This window comes from Balaenoptera borealis, assembly GCF_965194805.1.
Source record: "Balaenoptera borealis genome assembly, chromosome: 8".
NCBI lineage: Eukaryota > Metazoa > Chordata > Mammalia > Artiodactyla > Balaenopteridae > Balaenoptera > Balaenoptera borealis.
The window spans coordinates 85,767,327-85,782,999 of record NC_138865.1 but is presented as its reverse complement, the minus strand read 5'-3'; the positions used below and the strand labels follow the sequence as shown (position 1 = coordinate 85,782,999).

The following is a 15,673-nucleotide window of genomic DNA, read 5'->3' as shown; positions in this document are numbered from 1 at the left end:
CAGTAGCAAAAGGAAGAGGAAGAGAAAGGTAACTCCAGGGTAACAATTTACTCCCTAGAAGCTATAACTTTGTTTATATTGCCAAGGTCATTAGCAGAGTCCCTGGAAGAGGATTTAAGGCAAATACTGATTTTATTTCCCATCTCCAGTCTCTCTGGATGGATAAGGGTGAGGCAGTAGTTGGGAGGCGGAGTTACCTGTTTAGTACGTAAGTCAAGTGGCTAACGGTTTGGAATTGGTTCTAGTAGGAAAGAGATAGGGTGAGTAGTATACTGAATATAATGGAAGAAGCCCTATGAAGGGATGCTTAAAATCAAACCCATAAACAAAAGTTGAGATCCAATACTGGAAAAAACAGTAAAATTGAACCAGCCAGAGACAGGAAGAATGAAAAGGAAAATATTCTTACAATTGTGTGGGTTAGGACTATTGAGTATGTCATAAATTCTGAAGCTATAAAGGATAAAGACTGATAGAATTAATTACATAAATAAAAAACTTCTAAACAAAAAACTATAAACAAAAGCCAAAAGACAAAACTGGAAAAAAATAATTGTAACATATGTGCCAGACGAAGGAAAAGTTGGTATTTTTACTATATAAGGAGCCCCTTGAAATAAGAAAAAAAGGACAAAGAATATGAACAGGCAATTCACAAAAAAAGTATAAATGGGCAATAAAGTGATTGGGAAGAGGAAGGAAAATAAGCACATAAAATGATTCAATCTAATTAGTAAACAAAGAAAGGTAAATTAAATGAGATAGCATTTTCACAATTAAATTTCTAAAGATTGAAATATTAATACCCAGTACTGACAAGGATACAGTATGGGAAAAGAGGAATTCTCATATATTTTTGGTGGGATTATAAATTGATGCAGTCTATGCAGAGAGCAATATGGCACTATTAAGTGCATTAAAAATCTAGCCACCCTTTGACCAACTAATTTTACTTCTAGGACTTTATTCTAAGGAAATAATTTTCAGAAGAGGAGACAAAAATGTATATACCTGGATGCTTACCATAATGCTATTTATAATAGCAAAAGACAACAGAATAAAAATAGGGGATTGGCTAAATCAATTAAGATACATCAATGTAATTGGCTATGACAACCATTCAAAATGATGATGTAGACCTACATATACTGACACGGAAGGAGGGCCACAGTATAGTGTCAAGTGAATAAAAGGAGGCTGAAAATAGCATGCATGCTACGATCCATCCATCCATCCTTCCTTCCTACTTACCTACCTACCTACTAGACCTAGGTGTATATGTGTGTATATATACATATGAAAAGCATCTGAAAGGATAAATATTCCCAGACTTTACACTGGTTATCTAAGTGGGACTGAATGATTTTAATTTTCTTCTTCATACATTTCTATATTGTTTGAATTTTTTTTTATCATGAGCACAGATTATTTTTTAAATAGAAAAAGCCAATAAAGCTATTTTCATTTTTAATTAATTAATTTATTTGTGTTTAAAAGAAATTTTAATAGCACTATTCAGAAAACAAATAATATTCATATGTAGAACTAGAATTTATTCTCAAGTAATGTAATGTCTTCCAAAAAAGTATCTTAAACCACTATTCATTTGCTCTCCTAGATCATTTTTACGAGCTCAAGGGTTCATCCCTTTGCTGGTTTCTTCAGACATTCCTTACTTTTAAAAAATTTATATATTATTTATATAAAATCACCTTCTTATAATAAGCTGTTTTCATTTTAAAACACACACCCAAATACCCTCAAATAAACAGAGTTCATTTATATAATACTTTCTGATATTATGGGGCCAATAACAGCTGTAATATTTCAGGGGCTCAGGGAATCCCAGTCTGTGTTAAAGATGCTGCTGTGCGGCGCAGCCTCACTCAGGTCCCACATGCGTTTCACAGGGCGCTGTAATCACTCACCTCCGAGACTTCTACCCTCTGTCCATTCTTGTCATAGACAACACCTGTTGGTAAGTAAACAGAATACACACTTGGCAAGGGTTTTAAAGAAGGGTTTACATTTTTTTTATTGTGGTAAAATATGTATAACATAAAATTTTTCATTTTAACCATTTTTTTTAAAAAACATCTTTATTGGAGTATAATTGCTTTACAATGGTGTGTTAGTTTCTGCTTTATAACAAAGTGAATCAGTTATACATATACATATGTCCCCATATCTCTTCCCTCTTGCATCTCCCTCCCTCCCACCCTCCCTATCCCACGCCTCTAGGTGGTCACAAAGCACCGAGCTGATCTCCCTGTGCTATGCGGCTGCTTCCCACTAGCTATCTATTTTACGTTTGGTAGTGTACATATGTCCATGCCACTCTCTCACCCTGTCACATCTCACCCCTCCCCCTCCCCATATCCTCAAGTCCATTCTCTAGTAGGTCTGTGTCTTTATTCCTGTCTTGCCACTAGGTTCTTCATGACCTTTTTTTTTTTCTTCCTTAGATTCCATATATAGAGTCTGTCATACAGAATGAAGTAAGTCAGAAAGAGAAAAACAAATACAGTATGCATTTTAACCATTTTTAGTGAACAATTCAGTGGCATTAATATCATTCACAATGTTGTACAACAATCACCATTATATATTTCCTAAACTTTTTCAGCATCCTAAACAAAAACTCCTTACTCTTCCCTATTCCCAGCCCCTGGTAACCTCTAATCTGCTTTCTGTCTCTATGAATTTGCCTATTCTAGATATTTCATATAAGTAGAATGATAAAATATTTCTGATTGTCTGGCATATTTCACTTAGCATAATGTTTTCAAGAATCATCCATGTTGTAGCATGTGTCAGAACTTCATTATTTTTTATGTCTGAGTATTCCATTACATGGATATACCACAGTTAGTTTACCCATTCATCTGTTGATGGACACATGGGTTGTTTCTACCTTTGGGCTATGGTGAATAATGCTGCAATGAACACTGGCATACATCTATCTGATTGAATTCTCTGTTTTCTTTTTCTTTTCTTTTTTTTTTTTCGTATATACCTTGGAATGGAATTACTGCATCATATGGTAATTTAAAGGAGAATTTTTAAAAGCTTATTTCTTTTGATTCTATCATCCTAGACTTGCAGTTAAGCCCCTCGAATCCCTTCAGGCCACCTAGCTCTCAGTGCCCTATGAGCTCCTTTCCTCAAGCCAATGGTAAGAATAATGCTGCTTGGGGTGCAATTCTTCTCCTTAAGTGTGGGTGAGGTGAGGCTGGAGGCTAGTCATTTATGAGAGACTTCATACCTCAGGAAGCCTTTCAATCAGAAAAGTTACCTAGAGGATATGTGAAAGTAGTGCTGGAATGTTTAGGATTCTTGGCCAGTAGACAGCATAGACAGAATGGGGGTGGAAGACAGTCTGATACCAAGCATAGAAACACCCATGACCCTTTTCAACCTTATCCTTACCCTTACCCAGTGTATGATCAGGTCATACAATGAGTAAGAAAATTAAGATCCTCACCCAAATCAACCATCCAAAAATAAGCTTTCAGAGTTTATACATGTGAAAACTTGTTTGGCAGGGGTAATAGAAAATATTAGAGTGCTCTAGCTTTTTTTAAAATTTTAACTTTAATTTTTTTATTTTTTAAATTTAACTTAAAAAATTTTTAATTTAGGTGAAATTCATATAACATACAAGTAACCATTTTAAAGTGTACAATTCAGGGGCATTTAGTGCATTCACAATATTTTGCAACTATCACATCTTCCTAGTTTCAAAGCTTTTTCATAATCCCAAAGAAACACCCCATGTGGTCTATCTTTTTAGATGTGATTGCTTTCCTTAGCTAGTTAGTGCAATGGGCATGAATGTTCATACATATAAGGACTTAACACTATCACAAAAACAAGCTTATGCCTAAGGCAGGAAATAAATGAATAACTGGGCATGGGAGACACATCAAACTCTGAATACCCTTTGATGGCTTCTTTCTAGAGTGTTTATTGGTCTGAGGGGGAATCAGGAGAATAGCAGCTTCAGAAATATGCTGGTTGCACCATCTGATTTAATGTGAGAGTAACTAACATTCCCCAGACATTGGGAATTCCTTGAGGACGGAGATTAATTCTTATACATCTTCATATTTTCAACATCCAACACAATGGATTGCATCTAAAAGGTGCTAAATAAATGCTTTTGGTTAGAACTGAATGGGCTAGGTGAGCTTTGCTTAGTGAACAGAACAGGTTGTGAGAATAAGAAGTAAATGTGAATTTAGAGGCATATAGATTTAGAGATAGATCATTCTTGAGAACAATCTGCAAAGTAATATTTCCCCAAGACTCAGGGAAAGCAGAAAAATATGCATACCATAGAATTTCCCATTAATAGAACACTTGTTGAAAATCATGATGTTCTGAGTCAGGGTCCCTGTTTTGTCGGAGAACACGTATTTGACCTGGCCGAGCTCCTCATTAAGGGTGGTGGTACAAGCCCGTGCTGGTGTGTTCTTTAGTTCATAAAACATCCTCCGATCCCAGTTGATATAGAAACTGTTGCCCAATCTTATTATCTCAACACTAAGGAGAAAGCAAGAAAAGAAGGGTCCTGGGTCAAAGCAGGGCAAGCAAATTCATCATCCTGGTTTCCTTCGTACCAGTCCTGTGGTAGAAATGAAAATCAGAATACCTTCCTTGGGAACCTACAGTCTTGAAGGACCCTTCGTACTAGCCAACCCATTGTAATTCTGACTTTGACCATTATCACTCAAGGCTTTACTTGATTACCAGACATACTGATTAACTTTGCTGAGGCACACTCCCTTTACAGCCTTTCTTCCAAAATTTTTGAAATTCTGCAATAATGCAAGGCCTGCCAGAGTTAAGAGCTAATTTATAAAACATAGCCTAGGCTTAATTAGAGAGTTATTGCTGCTGTCATGTAAATTCATTGGTGGGGAAGAGAGAGAAACTTCAGACTTGAAATAGCACTTCTTTGTTTCAGAAGGGAAAGATCTGTGAGATTCAGAAACAGCTTACAGGAGCTGACCCTCTGATAAATTTCTAGGCAGATCCAGCCTGCCTGTGGGGTAGCTTTTCCCTAGAATAGCCTCCTCTTCATTTTATCCGAGTTTTCCCAATTGTGTTTGTTACATTCCACTTCTGTTCCAAATAACATGCGTATAGATTCTTTATGGTTAACAAGCATCTTCATTTTAAAACAGTGAAGACTTTTAAGTGGCTTCCTTCCTATCATCATTCATATTTAGTTTGTGGTAGTTTAGACTGCTTCATTAGTAATCCCTGTCTGAGACAACTGCATTGAGCAACACGGATTTTTTGTTTGAGGTGAGGGAAGAGGTGCTCAGGCCCACATTATTGACTTTATTAGTCCTCATGTGTTGAGTCTTGACCTCTCCCTTCCTTCACCATACCAGTCACCAGAGCAATCTCTCTAAACCCAGACATTTAATGATATTATTTCTTTCCTAAGAAAGATCTCTGCTGCTTTTAAGATAAAACTCAAACTCCTTGGCCTGGCATTCAAGGCTCTCCTGAATCTAATCCTAAATTACCATCCAACACCTTAGTCTAGGCTACTCACTGTTCTACGACCAGATCAAGCTTTTAAAAACCTCCGAACCTTTGTACATACTGGTCTTTCTGCTTGTAATATTCTTTTCCTATTTTCTGCTTGGTAAATTCTACTCTTTTCTCAAATATCAGTTTGATTATTACTTTTTTCTGTAAATCCTAAGCCTCTACAGGCAGAACCAACCTATTCCTTTTCTAGGCTCCCATAGCATTCACATATACATTTCTATTACATCATTCTTCATATTGTACCTTAATTATTTACTTAAGTATCTGTTTCCATGTCTATGTTGTAAGTTTATCTAGAGGAAGGGTTGTCTTATTATTCATGTTTCTTTCTCTGGCAGCTAATATAGTGCTTGGCACATAGTAGTTGTTCAATAAATATTTATTAAATCAGTAAGATAATTTAATTATATTGGGTGCTTTTGGGGTTGGGATGCCACAGTGCAGGGTTTAGGAAACCTGAAAAGAAGGATGCAAAAAATGTGTTTGTGTGTGTGTATGTGAAAGGGAATGTTGAAAATAGAAAAAGGAGATCAGAGTACAGTAAAGACTTATTTTACCTATATTTCAAATTTTTGTCCAAGGTGCTCATGAAAAGGGGAAGGAAACATCCTTCATCTTCTCCAACTTTTAGGAACCAGAACTTAAGTCACAATTACACCTATCTACCATCTGCCACATTGTTTCTGTGGGAAAACGCATTCTGAGTTCTGAATAAACTGATTTACAAATGAATGTTTGGAATCTGTCTCACTGATAAACTAGGGGCTGCCTAGATTGTGCTTTAGCATCACCAAATTTGTGTGCATTTTTTTCTAATTATTTCATGTGTTTGTATGTCTTATTTAGTCATGTACATTACAAACTATTTGAGGGTTGGGATAATTTTCTTTTGTATAACCCACATAGTATCTAGGATGGTATTCTGGATATAGAAAGCATTTATGCAGTCTCTAGATATGTCTCAGAGTGTTTTGTGCACCAGGCACTGTGCAAAGTAAAGGGCTAAAGAGCACAGAATCTATGCTTTCTGAAAGTTCACAGTCTAGTTGGGGAATTAAGTAGGAAGTATGAAGTCAGCTTGTCCTCCAGTGGTCAAAGAAGCCTACCTGACGTAGAGGGAAATAGGCACCACGGTGTTGAGAATAATGAAGTAGGACCAGAATATAAGGACGGCAGAGACAGCTGATGAAGAGACATATTCTTTCCATGGCAGAAAATCCTGGAAGTAGTAGCCTTTCTTGTTTTCCCAAATGCAATGACCAACTGCTAGGACAAAACACATGCTGCCTAAAAACAGGAAAATCTAGAAATCAAAAAAAGAATTAAATTAACATTTCATCCAAGACGTGCTGCTTCAGTTCTACCGTTTGGAGCCTATCTCTCAACAAAGCCTCTCTCTTTTCTTGGAGGGCAGGGGGGCCCTGACGCTCACAGTCTCTAGGCAGTAGTACACAGGACAGAAAAGAAAGCCCAGCAGGAGCCATCCTTGGGATTTTGACAGGAGACAATAGTAACTAAAATATAGTAAATATTAATTAAGTGCCAATAATTGTGCTAAGTACTCTACCTGTATTATTTAATTTAATATTTATAATACCCTTCTTTTAATAACAGACAAGAAACTTGATATTAAGAATGGAAAAGTATTTTGCCTAAAGTCATTTGGCTACTAACTAGGATAGACAGGTCTTGAACTAGTTCCAGAACCCAATCTCTTAATTACTCCATTACTGAAGTGAGGTTCTGCTTTAAAAAAAAGTCTAAAATGTGTGGCATTGGCTTAGCAGCTGGGGGTGGGTGGGTGGTAAGGAAATGGATATAAAAGGCTGACAATATGGCAATCATGTTTACAGTAAAGAATATGGTAAAACTGGAAGACAGACCATGTGCCTACTGAGCCTAGAGCTCTAAGGGAAATGGTTAGAATTAGAATATTAGTGTGTGTTGGCTGACTTTAACAAAGTTAAAAATAGGGGAAATAACTGGCCAATTTTAAGCAGAAATGAAAAGGAATAGCGTGAAATCTGGGTCATCAAAGGACTGGAAAAGCCTATTACTTTTAGACACCAAAGAGGAAAAAAGAGACAAGATTGAGATCTTAAGCAAACAAGGCCCAATAATTCTTTTCAGCTGAATAAAATGAATCAGGCTGGAGGCAATGTCCAGATTAAAGATGGCACCTTTTTACTGAACCAAGATTATTGTTCTAGATAACCTCAACTTTCTTGCCATTAGGTTGAGAGAAAAGGGCATGGAGGGGAAAGGATGCAAAGAAAGAAGACAGATTTGAGAACTATGTTTAGAAAAGAACTTTGGGGAGGAGGAGATAATAATCCTTAACTCATTTTACAAAGCCAGCATTACTCTGGTACCAAAGCCAGAGAAGGATACTATAAGAAAAGAAAACTACAGGCCAATACCCCTGATGAATGCAAAATTTCTCAATAGCCAACCAAATTCAACAGCATATTAAAAGGATCATACACCATAATCAAGTGGGATTTAGACATTAATGAAAGAAACTGAAGAAGACAAGTAAATGGAAAGATATCTTATGTTCACGGATTGGAAGAGTTAAGCATTGTTAAAATGTCTATACTACCCATGCTATCTATAGAGTCAATGCAATCCCTATCAAGATTTCAATGGCATTTTTTATAGAAATAGAAAAAAAAATCCTAAAACTTTTATGGGACCATGAAAGACCTCAAACAGCCAAAGCAGTCTTGAGAAAGAAGTAAGGTGGGTGCATCTCATTTCCTGATTTCAAACTATATTACAAAGCTATAGTAATCAAAACAGTATGGTACTGGTATAAAAACAGACATATAGACCAATGCAACAGAAGTGTGAGCCCAGAAATAAACCCATGCATATATGTTCAACTAATATTTGACAAGGGAGGCAAATGGTGTTGGGAAAACTTGATATTCACAGGCAAAAGAATGAAACTGGATCCCTATCTTATACCACTCACAAAAATTAACTTGATATGAATTAAAGACTTAAGTGTAAAACCTGAAATCATAAAACTCCTAGAAGAAAACACAGAAACATAGAGAAAAAGTTCCTTGACAGCAGTCTTGGCAATGACTTTATAGATATGACACCCAAAGCACAAGCAACAAAAGCACAAATAAACAAGTGGAATTATATCAAACTAAAAAGCTTTTGTACAGCAGAAGAAACAATCAATGAGATAAAAAGGCAATCAGTGGAATGGGAGAAGATATTTGCAAACCACATATCTGATAAGGAGTTAATATACAAAATACATAAGGAAATAACTCAATAGCCAAAAAAAAAAATTCAATTAAAAAATGGGCAAAGGTCTTGAACAGACATTTTTCCAAAGAAGATATTCAAATGGCTGATAAGTACATGAAAAGATACTCAACATCACTAATCATCATGTGATATTCTTGGTGGGAATGTAAATTGGTACAGCTACTTTGGAAAACAACATGGAGGTTCCTCAGAAAATTAAAAATAGAACTACTATATAATCCACTTCTGGGTATATGTAAAGGAAATTAAATGACTCTCTTAAAGAGATATCTCCACCCCCATGTTCACTGCAGCATTATTTGCAATAGCCAAGACAGGGAAACAACCTAAGTGTCTATCAACAGATGAATGGATAAAGAAAATGTGACACACACACACACACACACACACACACACACACACACACTACAATGGAACATTATTCAGCCATGAAAAGAAGGAAATCCTGTCATTTGAGACAAATGACCAACTCTCCAAAAAACTGCCAAATGCTTTCCAAAGTGGCTGTACAATTTTACATTCCACCAGCATCATATGCCCACATACCTGTAGAGAAGACATGTATGATGTTATTGTGAACCACTTCTAAGTCTACTCAGGGGTCTTCAAACCTGTGCCCTTTATCACAAGGTGTGAATTGCTCAAAGCAACCCATCCCCACTGCTAGAAAATTTTAGGTCTCATCTTTGAGTCACTGATAAAAAGTCTTTGGAGACAAGAGTATGAAGGCAGGAGGAGAAGATCTAACTGGGACCATTCTCAGAAAATGAGATTAAAGAATCCTTATTATGAAAAATTTCAAACACATATTAATGTATATAAATACTATAATGAACCCCTATGTGCCCATCACCCAGCTTCACCAATTGTCAATTCGTGGCCAGTTTTATTTTATTCCAAACCTCCTCTTCCCCTGTCCTCCCTTTTATTTTAAGCAAATTTCTCACATTATATAATTTTATTTGCAAACAGTTTAATATATCTCTTTAAAGGATCTTATTTAAACACATAATCACAATACCTTTATCACTTAAAAAGTTAGTAATAAATCCTTAATATCATTCAATATTTGAGATTTGAGAGTTGAATAAGGGATGGAGGAGAACAAAACAGGAGGATCAAGATAAAAAAGAATAAAATCTGCTTTCATTCCTAGCCTAATGCAGATTCATACTGAGTAGTTCCGCTCTTTGTGATGAAGGTTTCTTCGGGGCCATAAAACCCTTCTTAATCTTACTCCTCCTTCCTTATGCTTCTCTTTAATGGGTCATGTGAAAGCATGGCTTATCCTCATGGTTCAGATTAAACTTCAATGATGAGTTCTACTGGCTTTGCTTTCCTTTTGGACAGTCTGTGTGGCCAATATTAAATCTGAGACCATATTCCTCTACCTGCCACTTCTCCAGGCCCGACCCCATCAGCTCCAGTTGGAAAAAGTGGGGAAGGTAAAATGATTATAATAAACTATTATTTATTTATAAATATAAATTTATTTATAATCTATTTGTTTATTATAAATTATTAGAATAAATAATTTGATACCCTCTAAAGCTGTGGTAGAAAATTACTGAGTGAACTTCAACACCCTTTCTGCTCCATACCTGTTGCCTGGACAATTGAGAATTACCCATCAATCATTTCCAGTGCTGTGCCATCCCTCCATTGTTAGACTATGAGTCCTCCAGAACCAGATCTTTCTGTTCAGATTTTTTTTAAAATTTATTTAATTAATTAATTTATTTATTTTTGGCTGCGTTGGGTCTTTGTTGCTGCCTGCGGGCTTTCTCTGGTTGCGGCGAGCCGGGGCTACTCTTTGTTGCGGTGCGTGGGCTTCTCATTGCGGTGGCTTCTCTTGTTGTGGAGCACGGGCTCTAGGTGCGCAGGCTTCAGTAGTTGTGGTGCACGGGCTTAGTTGCTCCATGGCATGTGGGATCCTCCCGGACCAGGGCTCAAACCCGTGTCCCCTGCATTGGCAGGTGGATTCTTAACCACTGCACCACCAGAGAAGTCCCTTTCTGTTCAGACTGAGCCAGCAGAAAGGAAGTCGGCTTTATCAGACCAAGACCCTGAGAGCAGGGCTTCCCCCCCTCAGAGAGGCCTGCAGGGGCAGGACACAGTCTGCTCTTTCCTCATTCCTAGAGCTTTTCCTGCCACCCTGAGGCTTTCTAAAGCCTTGCAGATGTTCTCTTTCTTAAGAAACATTCATGTTGTGATGGAGTTTATTGGTACTTAGCCTAAAGCTTCAATTTGCTTCCTTTCTATAGGAAGAAAGAAACAAGAAATTGTTTTTTGCCACAAACCCCAGATGTTACTTGTTTATTACAAGAGCCAGTCAGACCCAAGAAGACCTGTGTGCAAGGAGTGGTTCCAGTAAAGGCTGAAAGAGATACTCAATTTTGTCAAGAACTAAGGCCATTGCTGGTCACAGTGGAGCTCCCAGCCGTCACAGGCAGTCTGTAAAAAGAGAGTACTCCTTGGTCCTTTGGCCCTTCACTTCTGTGCTTTTCATTGTGCCTTACCCAAGAAGTATATCCTGGATTTCTGGCATCATTCAAATTTCAAGCACTGTGCCCCACAAATACGTCCTACTTAAGAGACTAGGGTTCACAAAGCATTGTCATCGTGAGCTCTGGGGAGATCTGGGGAGGGGGAAAGGACCAAACTCCAGCTCCCCTGTGGACTTATCAGGAAGCAGTTTTACTAAACATGCTTCCTGTGTCTGTCAGATTTTCCCCTAAGAATCATTTCCAAAAATGGGAAAAAAATGAAGTGTTTAAATCAGGAAGGATTTCTGCTTCAGCTTTGAGAAATGACAATGCATTGTATCTAACTACACTGACAATGTCTTGGCAAAAATACCACATAAACAAAACTGCTGAGCTGATAAGAACATAGCTAATTCAAGAACATTTCTTCATTTAATAACCATTCAAAAGATATTTCCTGAGAACCATTTTGGGCAAGGCACTCCCAAGAATATAGAGATGAACATGACATAATTTCTACCTTAGAGGCTCATAATTTGGTAGCTCAGGTATTCATTCATTTTGTTCACTAACTCAACACATAATAATGATGCTCCTATTATGTGTCAAACATAATTCTAGGGGCTGGGATACAGTGGTGATAAAAGACAATGCCTTAACTCTCAGGGAGTTTGTAATCCTGTGGAGATACGAGGAAAACAGATATGTTAAGAAAAGCAAAAATACAAATTAACTAGTGCTAAATGCTGTGAGGAAAATAAAACAAGTTAATACAATAAAAAAGGTCTTAGTGGAGGTGGCCACTTTAGATAGGGTGGCAGAGAAGGCTTCTCTGAAAATGTGACATTGAATACTGAAAAGGAAGCAAGCCATGCAAAGGCCTAGATAGACATTGCCAGCAAGGGTAAAGGTCCCATGATAGGAACAAGTTTGCTTTCTCACTTGATTTGTAGTTTGCCTGAGTATAGATTTCTAGGTCAAAGTAATTTTCACTAAGAACTTTGAAGGTATGACCCTACTGGTGTCTAGGGCCCAGTAGTGCTGGTGAGAAATCTGATGCCAATCTAATTCTCATTTTTTGTTGGTATCTTATTCTTATCCCTATGAAAAAGTTAAGAGACTTCTATACACCATTGGAATTCTAGAATTTCATGATGTTTAATGGATGCTTTAAATCTGAAATTCATATCCTTCTTCAATTCTAGGAAATATTCTTCTATTATTTCTTTGACAATATTGTCCCCCCATTTTCTCTTTCTGATACTCCTGGGAGATCATGTGGGGGCTCTTGGTTTGGTCCTCCATTAAAAAAATGTATTTATCTCTTTGACTTTTGGTTTTATGGTCTAGTAGTATTCTTTGACTCTTTATTTCAGCCCTTCTATTGGCTTTTTAATTTCAATAATTTTTACTTTCCAAAATTCTTTTTGTTATTCTTAGATTGCCTTTTTTATTCTTTCATTAAAAAAAAAAATTTAGGGAATTCCCTGGTGGTCCAGTGGTTAAGACTCTGCACTTTTTTTTTTTTTTAAAAATGCACCTTTGGAAATTCAAGTCTTTTTTTTTTTTTTTTTTTTAATTTAGGGAAGGCTCTTTTATTTATTTATTTATTTTTATATTTATTTTTGGCTGTGTTGGGTCTTCGTTTCTGTGCGAAGGCTTCCTCTAGTTGCGGCAAGCGGGGGCCACTCTTCATCGCGGTGCGCGGCCTCTCACCATCGCGGCCTCTCCTGTTGCGGAGCACAGGCTCCAGATGCGCAGGCTCAGTAGTTGTGGCTCACGGGCGTAGTTGCTCCGCGGCATGTGGGATCTTCCCAGACCAGGGCTCGAACCCGTGTCCCCTGCATTAGCAGGCAGATTCTCAACCACTGCGCCACCAGGGAAGCCCAAGACTCTGCACTTTTACTGCCGAGTGCCTAGAGTGGATCCCTGGTTGGGGAACTAAGATCCCACAAGCTATGGCGTGGCCCCCCCAAAAAATTTTAGCCTATTCTTATTTTATTTGTGCAATTGCTTCTTCTAAGAACACTAGTAAAATTCTTTTGAAAGTTCTTTTATTTTCTCTTTCCTGAATTATAATCTGTTTTTTCCAGAGTCAGTTATTCTATTTGTTCATCCTCATCCTCCTCTTTTGTGCTCCTGGTTTCCTTCCAGTTCACTTAAAAACAGGAGTAAAAGAGTAGTTTCATCAATATAGGTTGGTTTTATTTCCTTTGGTTAATTTTGTTTCTCTAGCAGGCCACTCCCCTGGATGGGAAGATGGAACCATGAGTTCTGTGTAGGTAGGCAGAATGTGTTATTTCACTGGTTTTACCCTAGAGTACACAAGGAGCTTGCTGGCAAACTTGAGTCCCCCAAATTTAAAATAAAGTGGGTTTTACTCTGAAGTGATGACACCCACATTAGAAGCCCTAGCCCTCTGCAGATAGATTGTTAAATTTCTTCGGAAAGCAGTTCTCTTGTTTGAGACTACAGGTCAGATACATTTGTTACTGCTATATGTATGCCTATAGGGGTGGTAGGATGGTACAGATGGCCAGGTGTTGTCCATGTTGTTTCATGGGCAGTTTTAAAATTAATTATCCTGATTATTACCCCCACATCTTACTCCTGCTCTCAATTCCTGCTGAATCTAGCTTGGAACTACTCTTGAGGAATGCATTTCCGCTGAAGCTTTCACTACTCTGGTTTATTTATCGGTATAGTCTATCTACTTTCTGCCTTCCAAAAGCTCATCAGCATCTTGGGTCTGCTGACAGTTCTTCACGCTCTGTCAGGGGATTTATTTTCTATTTGTACTTCCTCACAGTCATTTTATTAGGCTCAAATAGGAAGTCTCAACGTCCTTCTTAAACTAGATGCCCAAAAGTGAACATGGGACCCAAGATAATATTCCCTACTTTCTGAAGGAATGATTGCATGAATGACATCATAAATGTGGAAATTCATAGCAGCTACTCTGCTAGTTTAGCTGCTCTGGGCATTTACACCGCTTCTCTGCTGCATCCATCTTGTGAGAACTTGAGCAGAGAACTGCATTCTCTTTGGAGACTCCCATTGCAGATCCCTCTATACCTCTGCTTTAATCTGCTCTGGTGTTCTCTAGGCCTGCTATTCAGCCACCATCCTAGGACTTCCTTTCACTGTTCTCATGTTTCCTGGTTTCCATATCTTTCTTGGTTTATTCTCTTGTTTTGCTTGAGTATACACTAGAAGCTTCCTAAGAGAGGATACATGATAAGTAAATTTTTTTGAGTCTTTGCACATATGGATATTTCTTTATATTTGCATTTTATTGATAGTTTCAATGGATTTAGAATTATAGGATGCAAATAATTTTCTGGCAGACATTTGAAGCATTGATGTTTACCTTCTGCTGTTGCTGTTGAGAAGGCCAATGCTATTTTGATTCTTGATCCTTGTATATGACATTTTATTTCGCTCTGGAAGCTCTTAGGATCTTTAAAAAAAATTTATAATTTCTTCACATGTGGTCAATCTGCCATGTTAAACAGATTTGTCATGTGTTTTAATTTTGCCTCCTCAGGGAAATAGCAAGTATAGCAGAAACAGCATTGACTCTGAAAAGTTATGCCTAGATGGATAGATGTGATTATTAATAAAATTATGCATGTAAAGCATCTGGCACATATTGATGCCCCATCTCCCAAAAGTGAACATATATACTTGAGAGCTGGACTCAGGACTTATAAATCCTTATGATCCTCACAACATCTGGCACATACTAGGCACATACTAGATTCTCAATAAATATGACTTGATCTCACCATACACAAAAATAAACTCAAAATGGCTTAAAGACTTAAGTATAAGACATGACATCATAAAACTCCTAGAAGAGAACATAGGCAAAACATTCTCTGACAAAAATCGTACCAATGTTTTCTTAGGTCAGTCTCCCAAGGCAGTAGAAATAAAAACAAAAATAAACAAATGGGACCTAATCAAACTTACAAGCTTTTGTACAGCAAAGGAAACCATAAACAAAATGAAAAGACAACCTACAGAATGGGAGAAAATATTTGCAAATGATGTGACTGACAAGGGCTTAATCTCCAAAATATACAAACAGCTCATACAACTCAACAACAAAAAAACAAACAACCCTATCCAAAAATGGGCAGAAGACCTAAATAGACATTTCTCCAAAGAAGACATACAGATGGCCAAGAGGCACATGAAAAGATGCTCAACGTTGCTAATTATTAGAGAAATGCAAATCAAAACTACAATAAGGTACCACCTCACACTGGTCAGAATGGCCATTATCAAAAAGTCTACAAATAACAAATGCTGGAAAGGGTGTGGAG

General features: G+C 37.4%; 1 protein-coding gene and 1 long non-coding RNA gene across 6 annotated transcripts in view; one reads left to right on the top strand and one right to left on the bottom strand.

Annotated features, from left to right (window-relative positions):
• The window catches only part of LOC309633059 (phospholipid-transporting ATPase FetA-like), a 115,408-nt gene that overhangs the window by 24,486 nt on the left and 75,249 nt on the right, over positions 1 to 15,673 (bottom strand). For all 5 annotated transcript variants that reach the window (XM_082401370.1, XM_082401371.1, XM_082401374.1 and 2 more), the window contains 3 exons: positions 6,675 to 6,871; positions 4,337 to 4,545; positions 1,929 to 1,972 (listed from right to left, as the gene is read on the bottom strand). In XM_082401370.1, the coding sequence (XP_082257496.1) occupies positions 1,929 to 1,972; positions 4,337 to 4,545; positions 6,675 to 6,871 (450 nt within the window). The remainder of the gene's footprint in view (positions 1 to 1,928; positions 1,973 to 4,336; positions 4,546 to 6,674; positions 6,872 to 15,673) is intronic.
• Positions 1 to 15,673, top strand: part of LOC309633136 — a 76,819-nt gene that overhangs the window by 31,373 nt on the left and 29,773 nt on the right. The gene's annotated exons all lie outside the window — the stretch shown is intronic.